The sequence below is a fragment of the Gordionus sp. m RMFG-2023 genome, chromosome 3 (genome assembly GCF_954871325.1).
Source record: "Gordionus sp. m RMFG-2023 chromosome 3, tfGorSpeb1-WG-v2, whole genome shotgun sequence".
In the NCBI taxonomy this organism is placed as follows: Eukaryota; Metazoa; Nematomorpha; class Gordioida; order Chordodea; family Parachordodidae; genus Gordionus; species Gordionus sp. m RMFG-2023.
This window is the reverse complement of record NC_088777.1, coordinates 15,962,592-15,989,419: the sequence shown is the minus strand read 5'-3', so window position 1 is coordinate 15,989,419 and position 26,828 is coordinate 15,962,592. Positions and strand designations below refer to the sequence as shown.

At 26.9% G+C, this 26,828-nt stretch overlaps 1 protein-coding gene across 2 annotated transcripts; it reads left to right on the top strand.

The window, feature by feature from the left end:
- The first annotated feature begins 1,074 nt into the window (after positions 1-1,074).
- On the top strand, positions 1,075-24,508 carry LOC135926275 (U6 snRNA-associated Sm-like protein LSm1). 2 transcript variants are annotated; one of them, XR_010571825.1, is made up of 6 exons: positions 1,075-1,210; positions 1,253-1,321; positions 1,368-1,483; positions 19,190-19,426; positions 22,260-22,598; positions 24,437-24,508. XR_010571825.1 is itself a non-coding variant. In XM_065462081.1 (4 exons), exons 1-4 carry the CDS (start codon positions 1,126-1,128, stop codon positions 19,382-19,384), a joined length of 465 nt encoding a protein of 154 aa, XP_065318153.1. In that variant the 5' UTR covers positions 1,075-1,125; the 3' UTR covers positions 19,385-19,886. The 2 variants fall into 2 exon arrangements, 1 of the variants encoding a protein (XP_065318153.1); XM_065462081.1 differs by lacking the exons at positions 22,260-22,598; positions 24,437-24,508 and having other exon boundaries at positions 19,190-19,886.
- Positions 24,509-26,828: the final 2,320 nt, after the last annotated feature.

The window sequence follows — 26,828 nt, the reverse complement described above, 5'->3', positions numbered from 1 at the left end:
AAACATCGCACATCGTTGATCGAGATAAAGCAATGACCATTAGTTACAAGAGTACGTTAGAAACAAGAAAAAGACCAAATTAATTTATCAGGAGAATTTACGACGTAGTATCGATAATAGTTGACTAGCAATCGTGTATCGTTTAAAAGCATGCGTTAATCAAGTTGTCAGTGCTAAGAGCTCATCAATAACAGACTAAGACAAGAAACAGAATCTATCGGTGATGTAAGTGAGCAAAGGAAATAAAACAGTAATTGGATACATGCACGAATATTGGTATTTCGCAGAATGTGGGGTCTAATCTAAGTGTAAGGGTGTTGTAATATGTAAATTTACTTTGAAATAAAATTGAGAAAAAAGAAGTAATATTCAAATCGACTGTTAAACAGAAAAACGAAACGAATTATTATATTATTTGAGTAAAGACGATGTAAATGAATAGGATAGAAAAGTATATATAATCGAGGATATTTTACTTGATAATTTAATAGATAACGCCGCAAAAACTTATAATATCACTAACCTATCCCCCTTAAAGGCCGAACTCTTATCCCCTTAAAAAAAATTGGAAGCAAACTGCCCCCCCCCCCAAGTAGAGGCTAGCTATAAAAGGGCGCGACTGGCTATAATAAATATGTAAAGAAGAAAAAATTGTTGACTTTATATCGGATAATAAAATATATTTTATCATAAAACACAATAAATGATTGAAAAAATAATTTTCGTACGAAACTTTTTGGTGAAATTTTATATCTCATATTTATATTTTTGGAAGTAATTTATTGATCAGTCGTATATTTTTTAGATTTTTGGATGAATTTGCTGAAATAAAGTTAAAAAACATTAAGATTATTAAAAACAAATTTCTAAATTAAAATATCAAAATATTTTTACGGGTAGATGGATGGGGCTCTTCAAAATTGGAATGGAGGCCAAAAATAGGGGAAAATAGGCAGCCGTAGTTTACCCCCCCCCCCCCCCACAACCTAATATATATACTTTTTACTTATTTTTAGCCTAGCTCATAAAAATAATATAGCATTGATTTTCAATAATTGTGACATCTTTCACATTTGTGACATAATTTTAATTTTTAATAGGCATTAGATATAATTAAAAAGTTAAATGGTTCAAACAGACCTAAACCCACGAGATCCTGGTTTTTTGAATTTTTTGCCTGGAACGGTTAATCTTGTATATGATATAGATAGTAATGATTATTCAATATATTTTATAAAATATATATTTATAGAGAAATTAATGGTATGGTTGAGAGATGGAAGAATATTAATTGGATTTCTCCGAAGTGTTGATCAATATGGTACTTGATATCACAAATATACAGTATATATCTGTTATTAAAATAGCAAATCTAGTTTTACAACAAACAATAGAGAGAATATATGTTGGCAAACAATATGGGGAAATCCATAAAGGAATATATATTGTTAGGGGTGAAAATGTTACTCTCTTAGCAGAAATGGTATGATATTTTTACTAAGATTTAGGGTTGTTGAGATGTACCAAATATGCATAGTTTTTATAGATTTTAGGTGCTTGAGTAGTTTGCCTAGAAAAGGATTAATAATATTTTCAAATTTCATACTGGATACATTTCTTATATGCCTGATAAATTATTTATATACTTCAATCAATATGTGTATTATCTTACAAAATTGCCTTAAATATTTTGTGGTTAAACAACCTCCCAACACTAGCTTGAGGATTGTTGGAAGTTCATTTAGAAATATATTTATAAAATAGGGAGTCATATATGTTTATAGTATTATTTTTTGATTCAAAAAAATAAATATATTGATAATTTTTTCTATATTCATATCATTCTTTTTTTAAAAAAAGCATTCATTTAAGTAATTATCTTCTTACAACCAATCTTCTTGGAAATTAGATTATTTATACTTTCAATACATTTATTTATTTGATGCTTAAATCTAAGGAGATATATATCCAATTCAGCCTAAATTTGGGTAGATATAATCATGTTGTTTCATCCATTTTGTTTTAATTCCCTTATTTAAAAAAGTAATATGATTATTGGATGAGAAAGTAGCTATTGATTTTTAGAAAATAACTTTCACTTCTTTTTTATGGTACTTAAGAAATTTTTTTAAAATATTTGTTATATATAATAAATATTAGTATGAAAATATGACTAAATTTTTTTAATTTGTTATATATAATAAATATTGGTATGAAAATATGAATAAATTTTTTTAAAATATATGTGTTATTCCATATCAAATTGACCAAAAAACTATATTTTCAGACAACCATTTTTAATATTAACAAAACTTAGCATGATAGTTATCTATGTTGTATATTTTAGGAGAAAATTTTTTTTAGGGCACTAGTTAAATCAAATTCAAATATATAATCTTCAAAGTCAAAAATCACATAAATCATGATTTTATTATATCTCATTTAAAATAAAAATACATATGTTATGTCACAAATTATATGTCATTTTATAGCCCTTAAAATTCTATATTGGAAAATATTAAAAAAATCCATTGATGCCCATTTCATTTTGATTTTTTTATCTTATATAAGTTTAAAAAAAACCCTAGACCAAGTTCCTACAGTAAATAATATCAGTTATTTCAATTATCATACAATTTTTGTGTTATATGAAATTTAAAAAAAAACTGACTTCTTAAGATCTATACCACTTAAAGTGATAATTAGCATTATTGGTATAATATATTTTAAATACCTTTTAATTTGATATCCATATTGGATATGTATGATATAAATATATTTTAAAATTATTGGCATCAACTTTTTATGTATCCCCCCCTCCCCCCACCAATCCCATTGGAGATCAAGTCCTAACTGTTAAGACCAAATGTGAATATTATTAAAAGATATTTTTTCAATATTAAATTTTTATTACCCCAATCTAAACCAAATCCAGTATATAAAGACCAAGAGTGAATATTTTCATTTCAGTTGAAAGATATTTCATTTAGCTATTATTTAAAACCTATATCGGTATTTTATGTTGATAAAAATATTCTTGACCTTAAAGGCTTAACCCTTTCGCACCCAGTGAGATCATTTATCATCAAAATTTTTTATCAATTTATTTTTATATTTAAAAAGCTAAATGTTGCTACTTAGACATATTAATTTACAAAACAATATTTATTATTCCTTATTTTATCATTAACCTGTCAAAATCATTATTTTATTATATCAAAACAAGTTCAAAGTTAGGTATGCGCTAAAATTTTTACTTATCAGGTCAATTCAGCGAAACTTTTATCGCGAAACACTTTTTCGCGAAACTTTTATCACGAATGTCATTTATCGCGAAGGAATTTTAAAACAAAGGTAATATCGCGAAACCAAATCCGCGAATTTTTTTCCGCGAAACATTTATAGCGAAGACAATATCGCGAATTTATTTCTGCAAAACCTTAACCGCGAATACTTTATAGCGAATACATTCTAGCAAAACTTTGATCGCGAACTCGTTATAGCGAATTTATTTTTGCGAAACCTTAACCGCGAATACATTTTAGCGAAACTTTTATCGCGAACTCGTTATAGCGAATTTATTTTCGCGAAACTTTAACCGCGAATACTTTATAGCGAATACATTTTGGCGAAACTTTGATCGCGAACTAATTATCGCGAATTTATTTCCGCGAAACCTAAACCGCGAATACATTTTAGCGAAACTTTGATCGCGAACCATTTATAGCAAATTTTCTACCGCGAATGTTTTTGCGCGAAATTATTATAGCGAGCGCATGACAGCGAAAATTGCGAATTCATTTTAAGTGAAATTGTTATATTCAATATCAATTTACCCACCGAAGTTTCTTAAATCATAAACGCAAATGTTTTAAGAATATTCTATTACGTTTTGTTTTTAATAAGCATGTAACCTCTATCTGACGTGATAGAAATATATTAGTCTTTCTGGTCTTACTCACTCATGGTTGTAAGTATGGAGGGCACATTTTGGGTTAAGTTTTTACCAGAATAAGTTAACTCCCCCCCCCCCCCCCCCCCACATAAAATTTTAAAGTGTGCTTTATGTCATTTAAAATAAATGAAATACGTATTTTCCAATCTAGATAAAAAAATATACTGAAAGCTAAAAATTTTTATTGATTTTCTCAGATTATTTTTAAAAATTATAGAAGATTTTACTGATAATTAATGCCTCATAATTACAATTTTTAGATAATGCACATCGATATAACTTTCTGATATAAAAGTAACTAATTCATTTGAATATTTTGACCTCTCCTTTTTCTTCTATTCGCATTTTAATAAATAGAAATAACTGAAGTTATGATTAATCAAAAAAAAATCCAAAATATTTTATTGGATTACATAAATTTGTAATATTTATGAAGAATAAATTATGGAAATAAATCATTAGATCTTCAGTTATTTCAGTTTTTTATTTTTGCTCATTTCACAAGTCTAACTAAAACAATATAAAAATTAAAAAACGTAAAATAGTTTTCATCATTTTTTAAAATAATACCAGTTCAATTTAAATCACAGCGTTTTTATGAAAACACCGCTAAACGCTTCTACTCAATTTGTAAGCACTTTTACTCATTTTTTCTAATAAAATGGAATTAAAAAAAATCAGGATTTTTTGAAAATAAATAGAAAATGTTTCATCAAGAAAATAAAGATATTCCAATATCGGGAAACCAGGGCAAAATGGAGTGTTTATTTATTTACTCTTACATATTTTACCACGACAAGGGTGGGGAGGTAGGGGTGGTTTGTTAAAAACATTTTCTAAATTTTGAGAATAGTATATAAATGAAGGATAATAAAAAATAATTATAAAAAGTGGCTATATTTTAATTATAGATTAAATAGGTGTCTTATTCAATTTTCTCATTTTATAAATTGCAAAAATTTTTAGGCCCGGCCCTACCTCCTATATTCTAAAAGTGAGGTGGGATTTTTAATGACTAAAAGGATAAAAAGCGGGAAAGCACGACAACTGCAATCCTTTTATATATAAATATTGGTGAATAATTTTTTTCAAATTATAATTTATAAATTTAAATTTGAATATTATCCATATTTATTATAAAGTCAAAATATATAAAAATTAGATCCAAATCTACATATTTATCGAAAGGAATTTATTTTATTTAAAAGAAATTTTAACTCTTCGCAATTCATGTCAAAATTCTGCTTTACCATTAATTCGGCCTTTAATAAATCAAATGAGACCGAAGAAGGATTTTTTCGCCTAATCATATTCATTAATCTCATCTCTGAGCCAGCATTTGAATGTAGAATTAAAAATAAATCTTTACATATTTTTTAGGCTTATATTTACATTTTTATTTAATTCTTTCAAAATATTCTAACTTGATCGTATCATTCAAAATCAAAGGTTTAAGTTATTTATATCTATAATTACCATAATAGTTTGATAATTCTGATTAATTTCTTTATATGCTTCAACTTAGTAATAGACAAGATTTATATATTTTAATATTAGCGCCGTTAAATTTGGCGGCTGAATAGTTCTACGAACTAATTGTAAATTATAACAATATTTCTTGCTTTATTAGTACCAATTGAGTATTTAAACGAGTATATAGTAGCTCGTAAAAGGAAAAAACTGTAACAAAATTTTGGCAAATCTATGATTTAAGCGACTGAAATAATTTATTCCGAAAATTTTATAGATGTTCCGTATTAATTTAAATTTAATTCCTTTAATAAACAGTATAAAGAAAAAGTTTATTAGCTAAATAAGAAAAATTGCTTAATTTGGCATTATTGATAGAATGGAAAATAGCTGGTTTGCGCTAATATTTATTAATTCTATTTTTTTCACACACAAAAAGGTAACCGTACTATAAGAGAAATAAAATCTATATCACCCATTAAAGCGTAAAATCATCCAAATTTCTGGAAGCATTTAATCTGGAACTTAAATCAATAATTGAAATTTATTACATTGATTCTTTAATTCATTTGGTAGATAGTTTTTAACGACAAAATAAGATTAAATTGCCGCGATTGGCAACATGCGAAAACAAACAAATATTTTTAGGTGAGCTCATACCATATGAAATGCCAGATTAATACTTACTATTCCATCAATTAGTTTTTCTAGTCAATAAACAAAAACTAGTTTTAATAAGATAAATAGAGAATAGCACACCTTTAAGTATGAACAGGGTTGCCATGTCTCCCCCATCAGCGGGAGACTTTCAATTTTTTAGTTTACACGCAGATATCTCTCTCCCGCAGAACTACCGCAATTGGAAATCTACCGCAATTTTTTAATTTCTCCCACAATTTAAAAAAAAAGTATTTTAACGTTTTTAATATGTAAATAATAATTTTGAGACATTAATTGATTATTTTTATATTTTTAAAATAAATTTTAAATATTTATTCGAAAAACATGTCTAGTTTGTAAATTTCTTTCTATCCTGTTTTATTTTTATCCAATAATAAATTAACATTATTTCATTCATATTAGTCAGTACAGGGGAGTATATCAACATCGATTGCAATACAAAAATATTCTCAAAATGAAACTATATTTGCGGAAATCGTATACATCTATTATGTAGTTCAACATTCACAGAGCTCTATATATATCATTACAATGTGATCTAATAAGGGAAATATTAAAACATTTCCCTCGATCCTTTTCATTTTCCACAAGAATAAGAACATTTCAATAAAACTGTTAAAACCTCGGATAGTGAAAAATCCAACAATATAGCTAGCCACATAATGGTAAATATAGCTGTTTCAGGGTTATCATGATTTGCATGCCAGCTTTCTGCGCTGTAATGCCTCTATAAATTTTGGCAAAAACTAAAGTTACCGAATCGAGGCAGCACAAATGAATTAATACCAATTGGCTGTATATGCCATATATACTACATAATTCTTGCAAGAAGGCAATGAATGTACTATCTGTGGATGTCGAAATAATTGTGATAAAATGTTTTAACGAATTTAGTTCAACTAAAAGAGTTAATGAATTAAAAGAGTTGGTGAAGTGGTCTGACTTGGAATGATGTGAGTTGTTGCGATATATACCTATCAGGTGGTTGTCATTAATACCTGCCATCGATAGAATTTTTAAATTTTACAAACCCTTAAAAAAATACTTCTTAAATAAAGATTTTAAAGGCTGTCCTAAAATTTTGAAAATTTTTTCGAGTATGAAATGGCAGAAGCATATTTGGGAGTTTCACATGTAGGAAATCTACTGCATGCAGTTAATATTCAGTTGCAATCAGAATATTCTTTATTAAAAATGATTTACAAAATCATGCTACAGCTCTGTTCATCTCTATAGTTAAAAATTGATAATAAATTTTATGGCGCTATTGCTAAAAATATTATATTAAAATGTTTAAATAATACTCTAATTAATACATTTTTAAATGAAGCAGAAATTTTTATTAAGACAATTTTAGAATATTTACATCAAAATTTGATTTTAATAACTCTATTTACAATTGTATAAATATTATGACATTGGAACAGAAACCATCAATTGATGTTTTTTATAATTTATTAAATATATTAAAAATACCGAAAGACATTGATGTCTTGTTTGAAGAGATTGTAATTCTCTCTATTTTTTATGATACGCCAAAACTTCTCCTTACCTCATTCTAATGCCTCATCCGAGCGCATTTTTAGCTTGATGAGGACTGCCTGGAAAAAGGAGAGAAATCGTATTTAACAACATTACAGAACGAGCTAATGGTTAAATAATGTATTATATGTCATGGCAGGAATTTTATAATCTCAATAACGACGGTAAACATTTAGTTCTATTATTTAAATTTCAAATAAAATAATTAAGTTTTAGCAATGGCACCATAAAATATATTGTCAATTTTTAACTGTAAAGATGGACACATCTGCAGCATAATTTTGTGAATCTTTGTTAAGATTCTTCTGATTGCAACTGCACATTCTACATGTGAAATCATTCCTAAATATACCTCTGCCATTCATTATTGAAAAAAATTTAAAATGATAGGACTATTTGAGGAATATTTTTAAAGGTTTATAAAATTTTAAAATTCTATCGATGGGGGGTATTAGGAACATATCGCAACCAACATTGTGCTGGCTCACTTCTGTAAATACACTCTGTTTTTACCAAATTCACTTAGGCATTATCAGATCAGAAAGCTGACATGCAATTTATTGATCATCTCGAATCTGATATATTTACCATTATATGGTTAGCTATGTCTTTGGATTTTTCACTATTTGAGGGGAAAAAATTTAATAGTTTTATTGAAACGACCTTAATTTTGTTGAAATAGCGGAAGATCAAGGGAAATATTTCCCTTATTAGATGCATCTGTTAGAATTGCATATATATGCCCATCTTTCAAATCGTCAAAAATTGACCTCCTGGATTTAGGTCTTAAAACATTAATGATAGCCTTGCTCATTTTTGTTCTACAAGTATAATTTTCATTTATATTAGAGTCGTTATTATGGAAAAAAGATTCTACCAACATTGTGATGATAAGTATCTCTGTGAATGTTGTACTACAAGATAAGTACAATTGCCGCAACTGTAGTTGCATCTGTATTATATCTTATTTTCGAGTACCTTATTATGTTTTTAAACGTGATACGTGATAATTAAGCGCCTATCCTTATAATGTTATACACACACACGGTAGATTTCCAATTGCGGTCGTTTTAAGGGACATTCGCATAAAATATATTTTTAATTGTAAAATTAAAATCGTTTTTTTATATTTAAAAAAGATCGTTGGTTTTTTTTATAAATTAATATATTTTAATAAATCAAGATGTTATTGTATTTTGAAAAATAGTTACCGACTTTGTATTTATATAAACTAATTATAAAAAATAATAGGCGGATAATTAAGTCAATTCAAAATCCCGGCCGAAGGCCGCCAGCAAAAAATTTTTTTTAGCAATTTTTATATTTCTACCGCAATTTTCATGTTTCTCCCGCATAATACCAAATTTCTCCCGTAATTTGAAAATTTTGACCTGGCAACCCTGAGTATGAACCAAAAGTTATTAGAATTTCAAAAATTTGAATCAAATTTAGATTGAACAAAGAATCTAAAAAAAGCAATTATAATAAAAAAATTAAATGAAATATCTTAAAAAAATATTACTATCATTATTTATAAAATCAACTTTTTTACTATTTCAAAATATGAGGATTTAAAGATAACTCGATATTTTAGCCAAAAGAAAATTAAGCTTGGAAACTTTTCCGACAGATGACATAACTTGCGGCAACTTTGGAAAATGTTATATCAAAATGAGATGGATTGATTATGGTAAAATTTAAAACAATTAGGATAGCTAATTATTTTCATCAAGCGAATAGGTTGAGCTATTGTTTAATAAAAAAAATTTAGATTATTTCTAATGCCGTAAAAAAAATAAAAATAATTTTTAAAAAAATATAACCAAAAAAATGATGTATTTTAAATTTTAGTTTTATTATTCATGACATGAAGCCACCCAAGCTCAATTACATTGTTATCAAATCAAATGAGAATATAGTATATTAAAAAAAGTTAACCAAATTCCAATATTTAAATAATTAATAACCTTAAGGAATTTTAGAGCTATAATATAACAAAATTAATTCAACCAATTTTTTTTCAAATTTTTATAGCAAGGTCAATATCGTAACTTGAACTGCGAACTCATTAGAGGAGCATCATTGAAATTAGAGGGAAGATAGTTAGTTATGAAATAATTATCATTATTTGAATAAAATTGGAAAGGGATGAATGGTATTTTCATTTTTTAATTATTTATATTTGGTAGGAGGTTAAAAGTTTTGAGAGGGTTGATATCATTTATAGATGAGTATACAAGCCCCTGTTAAAGTGAATACAATATATTCTCCACAGTCCTTTTCTTAAGTTAAAATAGGAAATGGTATAGCAAGTATTATCTTATTTTAATAGATCCCTTTAGGTCATATTTTTTTATATCTAATTTACATATAGAATAAATATCCTTATAAAATAAATTTCATTATAAAAAGTTTTTTAAAAAATGATTTTTTTATTTATTGAATATGTGAAGGAAAAAGTAGAGCATTGCCATATCATATCGTCTAAACCAATAGTTTGTTTGTTAAATATATATAACTGAAGTGTAAAATTTCAAAAGAATCACTGATTTGGACAATGACTGGTTAAAAATAACCATAGAAAAAAACATCGGACAAAAACAAAACACCCCAATATATAAAAATTTACATGCTTTAATAAATAAAAGGAAAATATAATCCTCGTTTTAAACTTTGCCCTTTAGTGTAATACTTGAGTATTATTTTATAATAATATTTTACTAATAATGTTGCTCACCAAAAGTGATCATACTTATATGGGAAAACAACTATATGACTCAAGGGCTAGGAATATGAATTTTAAAATAGTTTTATAATGCATGACGAAAGGTATATTAATCGTGGGATTGATGTGGTAGAGAAAGACTGCGTCACATAAAGAATTTGTAAATACCCTCATAAAATCTGTATCTTGATGAATGAGTCTGAATGTAGCTAGCTAAATTTTATACCAAAGTAAACCTTCCTATATTTTTATCACAAAAAAATAATGCAAATATAAAAAATTTGGGACTATTATATAAAAACAAACAAAATTTTTATTTATTGTAGATAAGAATTTAAAAAAATTAAACATTCAATGTTAGATTAATAGCGATTCCTTTAAGATAATCTAATCTTGATCGATTTTCGAAGTCAGAAACAATTGTTACTATTCTCGCATGTAGATTTCGATATTTTTTTCTCGGGATAGAGGGTGTTTCATCAGAATTATATTGAGCAATTTTTAACTCTGTCAACCCTTGTTGTTTTTTTAAGCCTAGAATATAAATTATATAGTTTATTAGTAAATCTTTATACTTTTTAAATCATTTTAAAATAATAGAAACTTGATATAAATTTCCACATGTTTGGATGGTGACTTGTTAGGAGGGAACTGAAGCATCTATGCCACCCTTCAACCGCGTTGTTGGTTTTCGCTTCCCCTTTATTGGTAACAATTCCATAGTTCAATATTAAACAAAGCAGGTAGTCTGCCTCTTCCAAACGTTTTACCAATGTAAGCTTTTTCAAAAGTTTCAATTAGAGGCTGAAGTAACAATTGATTATTAGAATAAAATTCGGAGTTTATTAGTAATTGAAATGTTTCAACTACATTTAGGGGTGGCACAAATGCCAAGCAAACCATCATTCTAAGTTGTATATTAAATTCCACATCTGTTTTATATTTCTGGATATTTTTAAATGTTTCGCCAAAAGGATTGGCCAAAATGGAAATAGCAACATTTGTGTTGCGAACTGGGAAGCACTTCATTGAAAGCTTTTACACTGGCCATTTAAAAATCCGTCATAATTTTTTTGGAGTTGATATTAAGTTGTCACCTATAATAGTAAATATTCTTTTATATGTTTCATAATCTTTCTATTGGTCAATATATATGAGAGGTAAAACATTATTATTTTTAATCCCATGAATTGTATAAATTTGCGTAAATAAAGGTGGCGACGATTTAAATGTACCATCAGAAACCAATGCTCGCATGAAGCTAAGAAGTCCAAATTTTTTCTTGTTCCAAATATGATAACACGGTCGGGAACCTAGCACACATGATATATAAATAAGCAATTATAATAAAGTGTTTCTTATCGGGCAGCTTATCGCAATAAAAATAAAGGATTTAGTTATATTTGTTCAAAAAATTTATAGAAAATCTTACCGCACCATCATCATGAAGTATGAAAGCCTCATACTTATCTGTAATTGAATATTCATGCGGAATTACCAGCTCAATAAGGCTGCTAGGATTCCGAGGTGCAAAACTGTTTGAACTCGGCGTTCGGTGAATTATACGTTTCATAAGATTCGGTGATGGTAGTGCCATTGATATGGAATCACTTAATTGAGATACGTGTTTCGCCACAATAACGTTTGGAGTATCCATAGTATTACTATTATTCAAAGCTTCATTCTTAATTGAATTGATTATTCTTGGTTTCCATTTCGATTGGATTTTCTGAATGATTGTGTATTTCTTTATTATCTTCTATCTTACCATTTTTTTTTGTAAGTCGTACAGGACATTTAAATATATCTTGATTAAGGCATATATAATAATTTGTATCTGAGACTACTTTATCCAGGCGGAACAAATAATTTTTAAAGGGTAAGATCTCCTTATTTTTGCTTGATAACATATTTTATAAGACTTCGAAATAAAGAGGAAAGAATGGCGAAAATATTTATATTTTATAACCAAAGGAATGGCACCAGCCAGACGAGAAAATTTTTTTTTTTAAATTTCGGCAATAATTTTTTTTTAATAGTTATAATTTATCAAATATGTCATTAATTATTTGTTAATTTTTAGTGTATCTATTTTTTTATTATATTTTAAAATTATTTAAGATTCAATAAGAACCCATATCAAAATATTATATTTAAATTAATTGAAATTAATACCGAGATATTATAATAAAATTTTTATCACGCCCCCCCCCCCCTTCAAATAAACAGAAAAGATATCTATAAAGATCGTAAAATAATAAGATTAATAAATATTTTAAATTGGGGAAATCCCTTATTTCACTTAGATGTAATTTATTTTTGAATTGCCATTCAAAATTGATATTCTAAACAGTAATGTTGTAGACTTTATTCATCTACACTGTTTAAGAATAGTGACTGCCAAAACTACGGTTGGGCATTTGACCGGTCAAATATGGTTAAAATCAAATAAATTTTTTATATTGAATATCATCATTTTCTTTAATATTAATAATCAATTTTCTTTTTGTCTAAATCTTCAAACGATTTCTGTTTAAGTAAGATTATTGACACAAATCGACCAATTTCTTTCTGAAGAAGAAGTAGATCTAGGAATTGTTAGTAATGCCACTTCTCTTAATGGCCATGGTGGTCAAAGCTAATTTCACTGCTTGAGATTGAAATCTGATTGCTTCTTATTGAAGTTACTGCTTTCCCCATGATTTTCTATTAAACAAGCGGCTTTTATTTCTGAATATTACATACTTCATTAAATTCACTATGATTAAAATGTTCTCCTTAATATTAGGAACTCAATTAATAGCAGCATTATGATCACATGAATTTATATCGTTTTTTCTTTTTCAAACATATTTTTATATTCAGATCTTATACAATATTTGACCAGGTCAAATATTTCCCATTTCAATTGACCCGTCAAAATCTAGTCATTTGACTGGTCAATTGACTGACTTACTAACCCTGGCCAAAATTGATTGATAAATTTATAAATATTAAGTCATCAGACAATAAATAGGAATGCTACCCAGATATCAATTTCGCCAGTAAATATCAAGATATAACTAATAAACTCATTGATATAATATATTGATAAAGCTGAGTTCCTTGTTCGCGATTATTTTAAAATAAGAGCTTTGAAGAAAAGGATAGGATAGCGAAAAAAGTGTATTTCAATAACAAATTTCATAACCCTTTCGTGCCCCACTTTTTTTCCCTAGATAAAAAATTTTTTTTTAAGAGATACTTATTATAGACAGAAATAACACATTTTTATCAAAAAAACATATTTCGAGTATTTCTATCAAAAAATATTCAATGATTTTAAATGTCATCAATGGGCAAAATGCAAGTTCATTTAAAAAAATATTTTATTTCATATGAAATGACAAATAACAATTTCGTTTATTATTTAAACATAAATAAATATTACACTTTTGACACATAATTCTTGAATATGCATCTACGCAATACTTGCACCTTTGTTTAATTGTTACGGGCTTTGGGAAATGACCTACTTGGTCATATCTTATCCGATATGGGGACAATATTTATGGGTTTTCTTCTCTTTACAACTATACTGGAAGGTCTTCCAGTCTTCTTGTTATTATCCTTTCCTGCTAGCATCAGCCCTTTTGCTATTTGAGATTTAAATAGCAATAATGTCATAAATTTGATATTATTTGCTTTCATAAGGCGTCTATAAAGGAGCCATGCATTTATTACACAAGAATCCAATAAATGGAAAACCATTTGCATATAATATCTTTTCCATTTAATATCTGTCTTATATAACTCCACCAGCATGTGAAGATCTACTCCACCCATTCCCTCATTATAGTTTTTAATTATAGCGGGCATTTCTACATTTATAAAGGTTTTGTCCGATACAGACCATCGTTTAATTTTGGTCGTAGGTAAAACACCTATAAAATTAGATATTGTAATAACAGCTTTGTTGTCCTGCCATTTGCAGATAATAATACCGTTTTTTTCACTTTTATAATCTACAGCGTATCTTCCTTCCTTTTTTAAAGCCTTATCGTTTTTAAGTGCGCATTCTGATACTCGATTAGACCTTACCGTTCCGGACACCAAATATCCCTTTTTTTAAGAATCATAAATAATTGGTATGAGGAGAAAAAATTATCCATATATAATTTATGGTTTTTATTTGATGGTATTATTTCAGACAGGCGAAGTACGATATCTCCACTGATACCTAAATATGATTTTATAGTATTAGTAGACTTTCCTTGGTATATTTCAAAATCATACATAAATCCAGAAGAGCCACATAGGGCAAACACTTTTATCCCCCATTTATGGGGCTTCGATTTAATGTATTGCCTTAATTTAGAGCGCCCCTTGAAAGGAATTATGAATTCGTCTACAGCTAACTTCTCTTCGAGTTGAATTTTTTTTTAGCTGGCATATGAAAGGTTGAATTTTGAATAATTTGTCGTAATCTTTATCTTCTCTATTTACCATATTTTTGTTATTATTAATATGGAAAAATTTCGGATCAAAAGAAAACGATTGCGGGACATAGTTTCTGATACTTGTGGAATAGATGTCTCAAATACTGCCGTATAGAAGGCATCTTAACTAAGCTAGTACAAATGTATTTCAATAAATTTTTCAATTTCATTGCTATCAGTATTTATAGATTTTCCACAACATTGGAAGGAATAAATATTTGTTTCTGATATAAAATTGCTGATCATTTGGTTGTCCAAAAATTTACGAAAATAGGTTAGAGGAGTTGAATCTGGTTCAGGAATTTCCACCATATGAGTAAATTCTGTATTCATGTTTCCAATGTCTTTCTTAGACCAAAGAGGGTTATCTTTTATTTTAGTTATAGTAGTATCTTCGATTATATCCTCCAATTCAAGACCTAGTTCATTTGTAATATAAGATGAGGTTGGCAAATCATCTAGCAAAGGATAATAATTGTCTTCTTCATCTGAGCTCTCTATATCAGCTTCAGAAATATCACCCTCGGGGAGTAGTCATATCTAAATGCATAGTGATTAAAATGTATCTCATATTATTACATGTTATATATATAAAATATTTATTAGGACCTCTCCCTATATCCAAGAAAACTATTAGACATTAAATAATCAATACAGTTAACTATTATCAAAATATAATCTGATTACCCCCCCCCCTTCCCCACTTCCGTTTTAGCCCTAAATCTAAATATCCTAAATAATTTGACTAAAATTCCCATTTATTGATAAAAAAATATTTTAGTGCATAAGAAATGACCATTGATGCCAAATGGCATTATGCTCAAATTACAGCACCTAAAATGTTTAAAAAGATGATAATTTTTATATAAAAATTATAAAATTATTACTTATATTTTTAGCAAGTTTTGATAACCGAAAATATGAATTAAAATTTTGGCGCGAAAATGGTAAGAAAAAATTGATTTTTTAAAACTATAATAGTTAGTGATAAAATACGAAAGAGCAAAAATTAAAAATATGATTCCAAAAGTTATCAGTGGCCATTATTAATATATAAATTACTATTGAATTAAAAAAATATTATTCAAATAATATAATTATAAAAAAATAATTCAAAATAAATTAGTCATTATTAGCAATTATCGCGATATTAAATTCTCTATAATATCTTCACGATAATAACTTCGCTATAAAATTTTCGCGACGAAAGTTTCGCGGTAATGTATTCGCTTTAAAGGTTTCGCGATAAAGGTTTCGCTATAAAATTTTCGTGATTATTGATTCGCGATAAAAGTTTCGCTGTAATGTATTCGCTTCAAATGTTTCGCGATAAAGGTTTCGCTATAAAATTTTCGCGATTATTGATTCGCGGTAATGTATTCGCATTAAAGGTTTCGCTATAAAAAATTTGCGATATTTGTTTCGCGATATTGTATTCGTGGTAATGTATTCGCTATAAAGGTTTCGCTATAAAAAATTCGCAATATTCATTTCGCGATTCGCGGAATAGTATTCGCTATTATGGATTTGCGATAAAAGTTTTGCTATAAAATCCATTCGCGATAAACGACATTCGCGATAAATGTTTCGCGAAAAAGGGTTTCTTGATAAAAGTTTCGCTGAATTGACATGGAACCAAATTTTTATACTTTTACATCTATAACCATTCTATAAATATATAAGTCAAAGGTATATAATGTTTTTATAATAGATTATTACTAGTATTTCACGTTTAGTATAAAATAATAACAATAACTATTATTTATATGTTTTTGAAGGAAATCAATTTGGTAACATTGGGATTTTTTAAAGGAAATCCAAATTGGTAACATTGGGATTTTCTAATTGAATGTTTTCCATAGATTTTTTAAAATTAAATTTTGAAAATATGATATAGTAAATTTATTTTTAAAAATTTTTATGCAAATTTTTATAAATAATTTTTTAGATGAACTCAGATATATATATATGATGCAGATATTGAGAATGATGAGGACTTTGAAAATGCCACAGAATTATGATAAAAATGATAGTATATCAAATAATAGGAAAACACTTTGGCGAAATAAGGATATATATAAATATGATACAGAATTTAAACAAGAATTTTAATTTTTCCCTCCACCCGATAAAGGAATTTCGCCTTTCAAATATTTTAAAAAATCTATAGACGATCATATTATTAACAATTTAGTAGAACAAACGAAGATTTATTCTTTTCAATTATCTGGTAAATCAACAAATACAAATACTAATGAAATTGAAAAATTTATTTGAATTCACCTTTGCATGTGGCATGTTAAATTTTTCATCAATAAAGCAATATTGGGCTCTAGAGACAGTGATTTCTCAATTCATGACAAGAAATAAATTATTGGAATTGAAAAAATATTTTCATATTAATGATAATAATAATATAATCCTTAGGGGTCATCCTAACGATAAACTTTTAAAACTAAGACTATTTATTAGTGCAATGAAAGTGAACTTGAGAAAGATTCAATTGGAGGAAAAATTATCCATTGATGAAATAATAGCCCCCTTCAAAGGGCGATGTGAATATAAACAATATATTAGCTCTAAACCGCATAAATGGGGAATTAAAATTTTCGCTTTATGTGGTTCATCTGGAATGCTATATGATTTCGAGATATATTTAGGAAAATCCACAAATATAAAAAAAAACTTTGATGGGAATTAGCGGAGATATCGTTATTCAACTATTAGAAACTATTCTCCCACATAAAAATCATAAAATTTACATAAATAACTTTTTTTCTTTGTATAATTTAGCAGTTGCGCTCAAAGATAATGGCTTTACCATGTCGGGGACCCTTATATCTAATTGATTATCGGGATGTCATTAGGTTGATGACAAAATCCTAAAGAAAAAAAGAAGAGGGTCCCTTTATTAAAAAGGGGATTCTAATAATAATATTATAATTTGCAAATGGTTTGATAAAAAATCGGTTTATCATCATATCATCATGGGTATAAATCCCATATAACGAACGAGAAGATGGTCGTTATCTGATAAATCTTTTCTCAATGTCGAAATTCCCCCATAATTCAAAACTATAATGGTGTGATGGGCGGGGTGGATCTCCATAATATGTTGATTAAACTCTACAAAACTGACATAAAATCGTTTTTATATGAGTTTTCTTTCATTTATTAGATTCCGGTGTAGTGAACTCATGGTTGCTCTATAGACGCTACATAAAACAGAAAAATATTAAACATTGTCTCTTTTAGTATTTAGTTCGAATAGCTAAAGGATTGGCGATAGTTGGAAAGGAAAATGATAGAAAATAAGATAGATCTACTTTGAAGATTGAAAAAAAAAGGAAATTGAATAGTTTTCACCCAATCACAGAGGGTATTGGCCATCGGCGACTATCAGGCAAAGATGCAAGAACTGCACAAATGGTTTATTCAGATTAGAATGTATAAAATGTAAAATATCTATATGTTTAAATAAAAATCTGAATTGTTTTATTTCTTATTCAAAATAAATTGAATATTTTTTTTTACATAATCCAAATGATGACAAATGGCATTTCATAATTCTATATATTTATACACTTTTTTTAAGTAAAAACGTTGAAAATGTGTTATTTGCCTCTTGTTTAACTCAGTTTTAGAAAAAAAATATTTTTTGTTCACGGGAAATATGCCGAGCGCGAAAAAATTAAACTTGTCTATTAGACCTTTTTGATTTGTTCTCGATTGATACCTATATTGGACATATCTACTTTCATAAAGCAAATTAATAACAACTTTGAAAATAAATAAGTAATAAATAAATAAAGCAAAACGTGTTTTAAAATAAGATACCTATTATCACGATTAATCCTTTTAAAAAATTGAATTTTCAAAGGGATTCATTTAAATCCCGGGATAACCCCACATAATTCTGGCTCCTTTAAAAGATACGACATATTTATAAAAATGGATATTTTTAAAAATCGTAAAATACTTGAATGAGGCGTTAGTATCAGGTTGGAGCCTAAACTTTGGCGAAAAAATTACGTTAATTTTTTTGCTAAACTTGTTTGATATTAGACGCCTAGTCTCCCCCTTTGAAATCAAAGAGATACTTATGACTACTCCAGCAGCCCAAGTCATCAATTTGATTTTAAATAGCTTAGCATTTATCAAATTTATTAAAAATATACAAAAAGTTTTTCCTAATCTCAGAACTTGACTTGCCATATGAAATAAGCTAGTATTTTTTAAAATCAATAAATTATATGTTATAAACACTATTTGAGAACTTTTAACATTCACCTTCATTTAACAACTATAGTTTATATTTATTGTTTTTTTAATTGTCAGCATGAAACGCCTTCTAAAGCCGAATCGGAGCTAGAAAAAGTGTCGTTCGAACAAATTTTAAGTGCTCAGTCAAAATATCAACAGCAAAAATTAGACGAAGAGAACGCCAAAAAATTAGCACTAAAAAATAGAGGGTTTTCTTTTCCATGCCAGCCATCACATTACGATAATAGATTAAACGAAGATTGGTATTGATACGAATATCGATATACATTGTAATGAATGATACTAGCGATGGTATGTCAAAATATCCAATTTTCGATAGAATTATAATGTATACCAGGATATATTTATATTCGTAAAATTGACTAATATTTTTGTCATTTTTTTAAATATAAAAAATGCTTTTTCATATTAAAAATTGAAATGAATTCAAAAAACTCATAAATACGCTCTTAGTCATAGAAATTCAATAAATTATAAAAATAATGTATGATTAGAATTATTTATTTTTGTACATACAACTTTTTTAAAATGTTAAATTGAATATAAAAATATTAAAATTTAATTATACGCAGAGAAATATGCAAACCCAGAGGTGCACTGACACCATTTTTTTAGCCGATACCATCAATTACAAATACCACTGATACCCAAAAATAATAATATAGTATATTTATTGAAAAATAGCAAAGATAAAATCCATCAATATTAAAGTTGGAAAAATTCTGATTTTTTTTTAAAAAAAGTCGATTTTTTTGGTTTAAATCGCTGTTTTAATAAAATATTAATTTTTTAAATAGAGAAGTACTGATTTAGATTGAAAAAAACCATAATTTTTTTTTAAACTCAGTGTAATATTACCCCATAAATAAAGGGTTCAGTCGATATCAGTTAGGCAGAAAGGAAATCATTAATATCTTAACCTCGGTATAATATTACTTTTAAAGGGGTGCTTCATTCTATATTAGTTGCCCAGGTACCAGAGCCGGGTCTGCAGGTCTCTAGTTTATATTAATTGTATTATATATAAATAAAATATTTTGAATGTTTAATTTTTATTTTTCTCGGGAATTTCCCCAAGACTTAAATTCCCGTGAATTTTACATCACAAGGCTCAATTATGATGAAACCAATTGAGGACTATCGTTAAGGTTCATCTGATTACTATGAAGAATATTAGGAATAGAAAACTAAAAAACTATGCATTTATCAGGATTAAATAAAAATACAAATACTTTTAAATTGATATATTAGTATTAGATGCAGTAAACGCTATTCACCAATGGATTTACTTTGTTTTTGCTGTTAAATCAATTTTATTGTGTTAAGCTTATAAGTTTCATCTCTAATACTAAAATTAAGCTGAGATTATAGATGATATCAATCAATTATATTAAGTTGAATGAAAATGTAGATGATATTAATTACACTTAGCTAAAACCAATTTATTTTTTAGTAAAGTATTACTTTTTGAAATAATGGAAAGTTGTTCCTTACTTAAGAATTTTAAAAAATAGAAATATCACATTATGTAAAGGTTTAAAACAATACCTAGCAACAATAATGCATTAACGGGGTTGGGCAAATTTTCAAATGTTTGATTACGAATACAAAAAAAAGTATTTGAATATAAATAAAAATATATTTAAAAAATTGTATTTTATATAGTCGAACTTGTCTTATATACAGAATTGTTAAAGTAGCGAGCTATCTTTTTTGGTAACTATAGCTAATAACGCGTTACTTTTAAAAATATCATTTATTTTTTTAGCGCGCTCCTTTTTTTGAAAAATATAATGAATATGAATATAACTATCAACATGAAAATTTAAATATAATATATCATAAAAATTTTTATGATTTATTATTTAATTTTGAAATATATTTTTATTATAAACCTAAATAACTTGTATATTATTTAAAATGTCATCTCAAATGGATATCCAAATCGTTGAAAGAATCAGACCATGATAAATTCAGTCATAGCTAATAAACTCCTTATTAAGTAGAGAAACGATCAAATAATATTAATAAATTAGTTGATCCAGTAATACTTAGTCGCATTAGCCTCAAAAGGCGTCAAAATGTTCAACATCCAGGGAAACATAGTTTGCAACAAATTATCAAGGAAAATCTCGGATTAAATATTGTTAAATTGATTTAAAAATAAAAAAATAAGACAACAAAGATCTATCTACTGAATGATTAATTCTTTGGGCTATAAATTTTACAAAGTGATTTTAACTTTAAACCATAACTACTTTTTAGAAGAAAAAAATTAGCAGTTAGCTAAAAAGAAGAAATGATACTATTTCGCAAAGAAATATAAAGATTAGCCTTTACCGAAGGGTTAAAAGGTTTTTGGCTATGGGTCAAAGTTTGCATTGGAATTGGAGAGTATTCGTAATTAGAGATCTGCAAAGTTAGTCCGGCCCGGCCCAAACGGGCTTCGGGCCGGGCTCGGGCCTAATTCTATTTATAATAATCTAGTTTGGGCCGGGCCTAATATTTAAAAAAAAATTCGGGCCGGGTCGGGTCGGACCTTGGAAATTTTTTTAAATATATCTAAGTAAAATAAAAATATTTAATTTTATTTATTGAAACTAAACGACATATAACTTAAAAAAAATTTGGCAAAACTTTTTAAAAAAATTTCGGGCCGGGCCGGGCTTGAAAAATTAGGCCCGATGCAGATCACTATTCGTAATAATGTGATACGCAAGAAAAATAACAAATGAAGTGTCTAAACACTGCCAGGCATTGTTTGAGAAAATACTTAGAAACAGAGGCGTCGCTTGCTAGGTGCTTTGGATTCTAAAAAACTTTCCTTTTTTAAATTAGCACCTATTTAAAAATATGTATTAATACACTTTTTAAAAAATAACACCTAATTTATAAGTAATTATCATCCATTAAATGGCTATCAGCGTATTTTAAAAATAAATATTATTTTCCATGTGTCATAATCATTTTATTATTATAATTTTCTTCCTTTTGCCTTAAGTAAAACAATATGGTGTGAAATCAAAAGATATTATATTATATGAAAAAAAAGTATATAATCTATGGTAATAGGAAAAAAAACCCCAGGAAAAAAATACACCGGATTTTTTTTTCATATTTATAGAATTTGTCACCTCAGTTCCAAACACGTCGAATTGAGCCTCGATGTCCTCCAGAAACTTGGAACATGAATCAGAACACTATCCGATGAATAACGCACAAATAATCAATGCGAAGGTTGGAATCATCGTTTTTCTAATCTGGTTGGAAATAAACACCCATCAATCTGGGAATTTATTTTAAAAAAATGGAATGCGAGGTGGCTATCGATGAAACTAAACTTGAATGATGGCGTGGTAAATAGTTGGACACCGAAAAAAAATCGCAGTTATAATATCCAGAGTCGGTTAAAGAAACTTTGCGAGGAATACCGTGATGGGGTGCGAAACCTTCCAGATTTTAAGTGCGATATCCTTCAATATTCGATGTCAATCAATGATGTATTTGAAGTGGCAAAAATTGAATTGAGTAGCGGCCATTTTTATGTAAGAAACATGATAATTTCATAAATTTCAGGTTTTCAGTTTTTGGAAGAATATAACTTCTAACAAATGGAATTTTGATGTCTATGGATTCAAATATTCTTAACTCACTCTTTATCATGAATATGGTTATTCAAGACTCAAAAATAGATAAGATTTATATTTCTTTATATTAATAATTACTAAATCTCACTATTACAATATCGGAAAGGGTAAGCTTCACTCATTTAGTTAAACTACAACTGGTTACAATATTTGTTGGTATCCCTGAGAAAAAAAATCGGCATAATTTTATGAAGGGTGGGCCTTTTTAAAATTCACGTTCGCTCATTTTGGGCAGGTCTATGACCAACGTGCTAGATAAGATAAGAGATTATATATTATATTTAAAATCTTATTTTTTACTATATGAATAAAAAACATTTTATAAACATTTGCAGTTTATTACTTAATGAATATCTTTAATATTTTATATAGACTAATCAATATAAAATGAAATCTGTATGTATAGTAATAAGAATACAGTTTAAAATTTTGTCATTTCTAGAGAAGTAAGGATTTATTGTTTTCTTTAATACCTTATGAATATCTTTAAGATTTTTCAAATATATATCTTATCAAGTTAGAATGAATATTTTTTATAAGAATTAATTTAATATTTAGATATTCAATAACATAAATCAAAGTGAGGAAAGATATATTATGATTTGAAATTTATTAAAAAATTTAATATATTTTTTATATTTTAAGAAAATGATAATATATTGTAGTGCATATGGCTGTAACCAAAAATATTGTTCAGGAAGCAAAATTTCCTTTCATAAGTATGATATCTCAAATTAAATATTCAGAATTAAATCTAAAGATGCAGCTTATATTAACCTATTTTTTTCTTGTAAAAATTATTATATCAGATTTGCTATGAAAATATTTAACATGTGATTTGGAATTTTAGAAATTACTCCAAAAACAAAATTGAATATATATGATTTTATTGATAAATATTTTGAATTATATAAAAAAAATTTTTGATATAATTACTTTTGTACTTATTTTTTTAGTAAATAAAAAGAGGTTATATTTTATAATTTATAAGTCTTTTTATATTTTATTTTTGCTTTGAATTATGTTATTCCTTAATAATTATAACTATCCATTTCTAAATATATTTATTTAAATTTAATTCACTAAAGTACAAAAATCAATAATGAATATGTATATTGTGAAAAATAAAATAATCTTATAAATTTTTACAATAATAAATACAAATAATATATATATGTTATATTTATTTCTAATAAAATAAATGTATTATTATAAATAAAAGTATATGGTATAAAGTGTAGTTTTTTCTTACAAATAATCACCATAATTTTTCCTTGACTTATAAATATTTAAGTTAAATAAAATATTTTTATAATACTTGATTTATGCCCTTGAAAAAGTACAGTTCTGTTAAATTTTTACCTAAAATCTAATTTTAATTTTTGATTATATTAGGCAATAATCAAAACAGTATAACCATAAATGCTCTAAAAATGTTTTTTATTCATCTAGTATAAAAAAATAAGATTATAAATATAATATATAATAAAAATAAACCTGAAATTTATGAAATTCTCATATGTTTCTTACGTATAAGCTCCAAACACAAAATGGCTGCTACTCAATTCAATTTTTGCCACTTCAAATTTGATTTTAGCACAAGATTCAATACTATATTAGAAGTTATTATTATAATGTATATTTATTTTTTTAGATCAAACTATAACATCGGTGGCAGGTATGCCATGTAAACACTAATTGAAGTCCTATGAAGAATATTCAAAGTTATGGAATTATTTTCAAGATGCTTTACATTTATCAGAAGATCCTCAAGATAAGATATTTTGTTAATTATGTACTTCCAGCTTATACAATTTATAATTATAACATGAGTTTTCTTATCTTATATACATTTGAATCATGGTTATGTACTTCCAGCTTATACAATTTATAATTATAACATGAGTTTTCTTATCTTATATACATTTGAATCATGGTCAGTACATAGATAGTTACATCTAAAGAAAGGTTTTGGTACTTGTGGAACCCTAATTATGGACATATATAGAACTGTAATGATCTTGCATTTGTGAATCCCTTAGTTACACCTAAAGAAAGGTTTTGGTACCTGTGGAACCCTAATTATGGACATGTTTTTAGAACTGTAATGATATTGCCTCTATAAATGCCCTTTAAGGAAGTAGCATTTATTAACTATAATGTAGATAAATACATCTTTTTTTTACACACATACCTTTAAACTGGAATAGTTACATTTGATCTATTTTAACTTTGTTATGTATATCAGATAGATCTAAAAGACCACACAATTTGGTTATTGAACATTTTATTCCACTCTTGATTGTATATATCTACATTATTTTGTAATTTATAAGTTTACACAATTAGATACATAGAATATCGTTATTCTTTATAAGGATTAAAAGACATGCAATTTTATATTGAAAATTTTTTATTCCACTCAGTAAGTATAAAATAACCATACAATTAGATTTATTATAATACTAGTAGAGAGCCCGACAAAAATGACGGGGAATGAGAATTTTCTTTTTATATTTATGCTGGATGTTACCCGTTATTTGAAAATTTTATTCTTTTTACCCCCTCCCCCCTTCAGGCCAGGTTCAATCCATTAAAACTAAGACTAAATAATATGGTTTGAGTAAGAATAAATTTAAAGCTTTTACTTGATAATACCAATATGTTAAATTTACTGATTATTTATACATAATATTTAATATTAAAAAAAATTCCCAGGTAAAGTACAAAGCCAAAATAATTTTTAAAAATTAATCTAAGCCCAATAAAAGATAATAATTTTGATAGTTGAGAAGTAAAATAAAACATTTAAATAATCATAATGAATTTAAAAATACAATTAAAATCAGATTTTCATGGGCCTTGGTTTTTTGATCAGGCCGAGCCCAGGCCTGCTAAATAACTTGTTTAAGGCCAATGTCTGACCCATAGTTATTAATAAAAAATTATCAAACGTCCAAGCTTATAATTTTCCCCAAGCCCAATATAATTTATAAAAATATTTTCCAAGCCCAGTCCAACTCATAATAATTTTATAAAAATTTTTCTCAAGCCTGGCCAACCCATAGTAATTTTCAAAATTTTTTCCCAAACCTGGAGATAGGTAAATCTCTAAAAACCATATCTATTTTTTATTCTATCTTAACCCAGCTCACCCCTACTTCAGACCAAGACCAACCCATTTAGACTAAGAGTGAATACTATTTTTTTGAATAAAAATAATATTTAAATTAGCTTTTACCTGAGGGCCATATAAATATTATGTGTTAAATATTACACCTATGCCTAATATTAAAAAAATTCCCAAGCCAGGTCCACGCACTTGGGAAAATTTTCTCAAACCTGCCAAAGACCATAATAATTTTGGTAGTTGAGAACTGAAGAAAATTTATAAAAAGTCACAAAGTTGCATGGGCCTTGGTTTTGGCCATGTCTTCAAAAGAAATTTTCAGGCCCATTTCTAGCCCATATTTAAAATTAAAAAATTTTTTGAAAAATGTTTAGCAAGCTATGTCCAAGTCCTAATTAATTGTGAAAAATATTTCCCAAGCCCAGGAAAATTCAGAATAATTAATTTTTTCCTTGGATCATGAAAAATAGTAAGGGGTTTATAAGAATTAAATCTGTCTAATATATGTATATATTAAGTGGGAAAATTTTTCAAAATTATCATCAAATGAAGGGGAAATATCTGATTTACATATCATTATATGAAATTCATAAATACACATTAAAGTACCATGCTAAAATTATGTTCATCCTAATTTAAATTTTAAACAAACCACCACCTTTCCGAATGATTTATTATTTAATTATAAAATTAAATTTAAGAAATTGATATTAAATTACAATAAAAAAATAAAAAGATATTTTAAGTTATCAAATAATAGAAGGTTAACTACAAACATAGTCAAATTATATATAAGTAAAACAAAATTATACATTTCATCAAAAATGTTATAATAAGTTATGAATAACATACATTCTACAATTATGAAGTTATGAGAAAATATACAACACTATATTATAAGTCCGTGAAGTTGTAA

What these genes read in the sequence shown, in the direction of transcription:
- LOC135926275 (XM_065462081.1), top strand. Translation starts at nt 1,126, where the DNA reads ATGGTTCAAACAGACCTAAACCCACGAGATCCTGGTTTTTTGAATTTT. An exon ending in CCGAAGTGTTGATCAATATG is followed by an intron (nt 1,322 to 1,367) that starts GTACTTGATATC and finishes TTATTAAAATAG; the next exon opens with CAAATCTAGTTTTACAACAA. An exon ending in TTACTCTCTTAGCAGAAATG is followed by an intron (nt 1,484 to 19,189) that starts GTATGATATTTT and finishes TTTAATTGTCAG; the next exon opens with CATGAAACGCCTTCTAAAGC.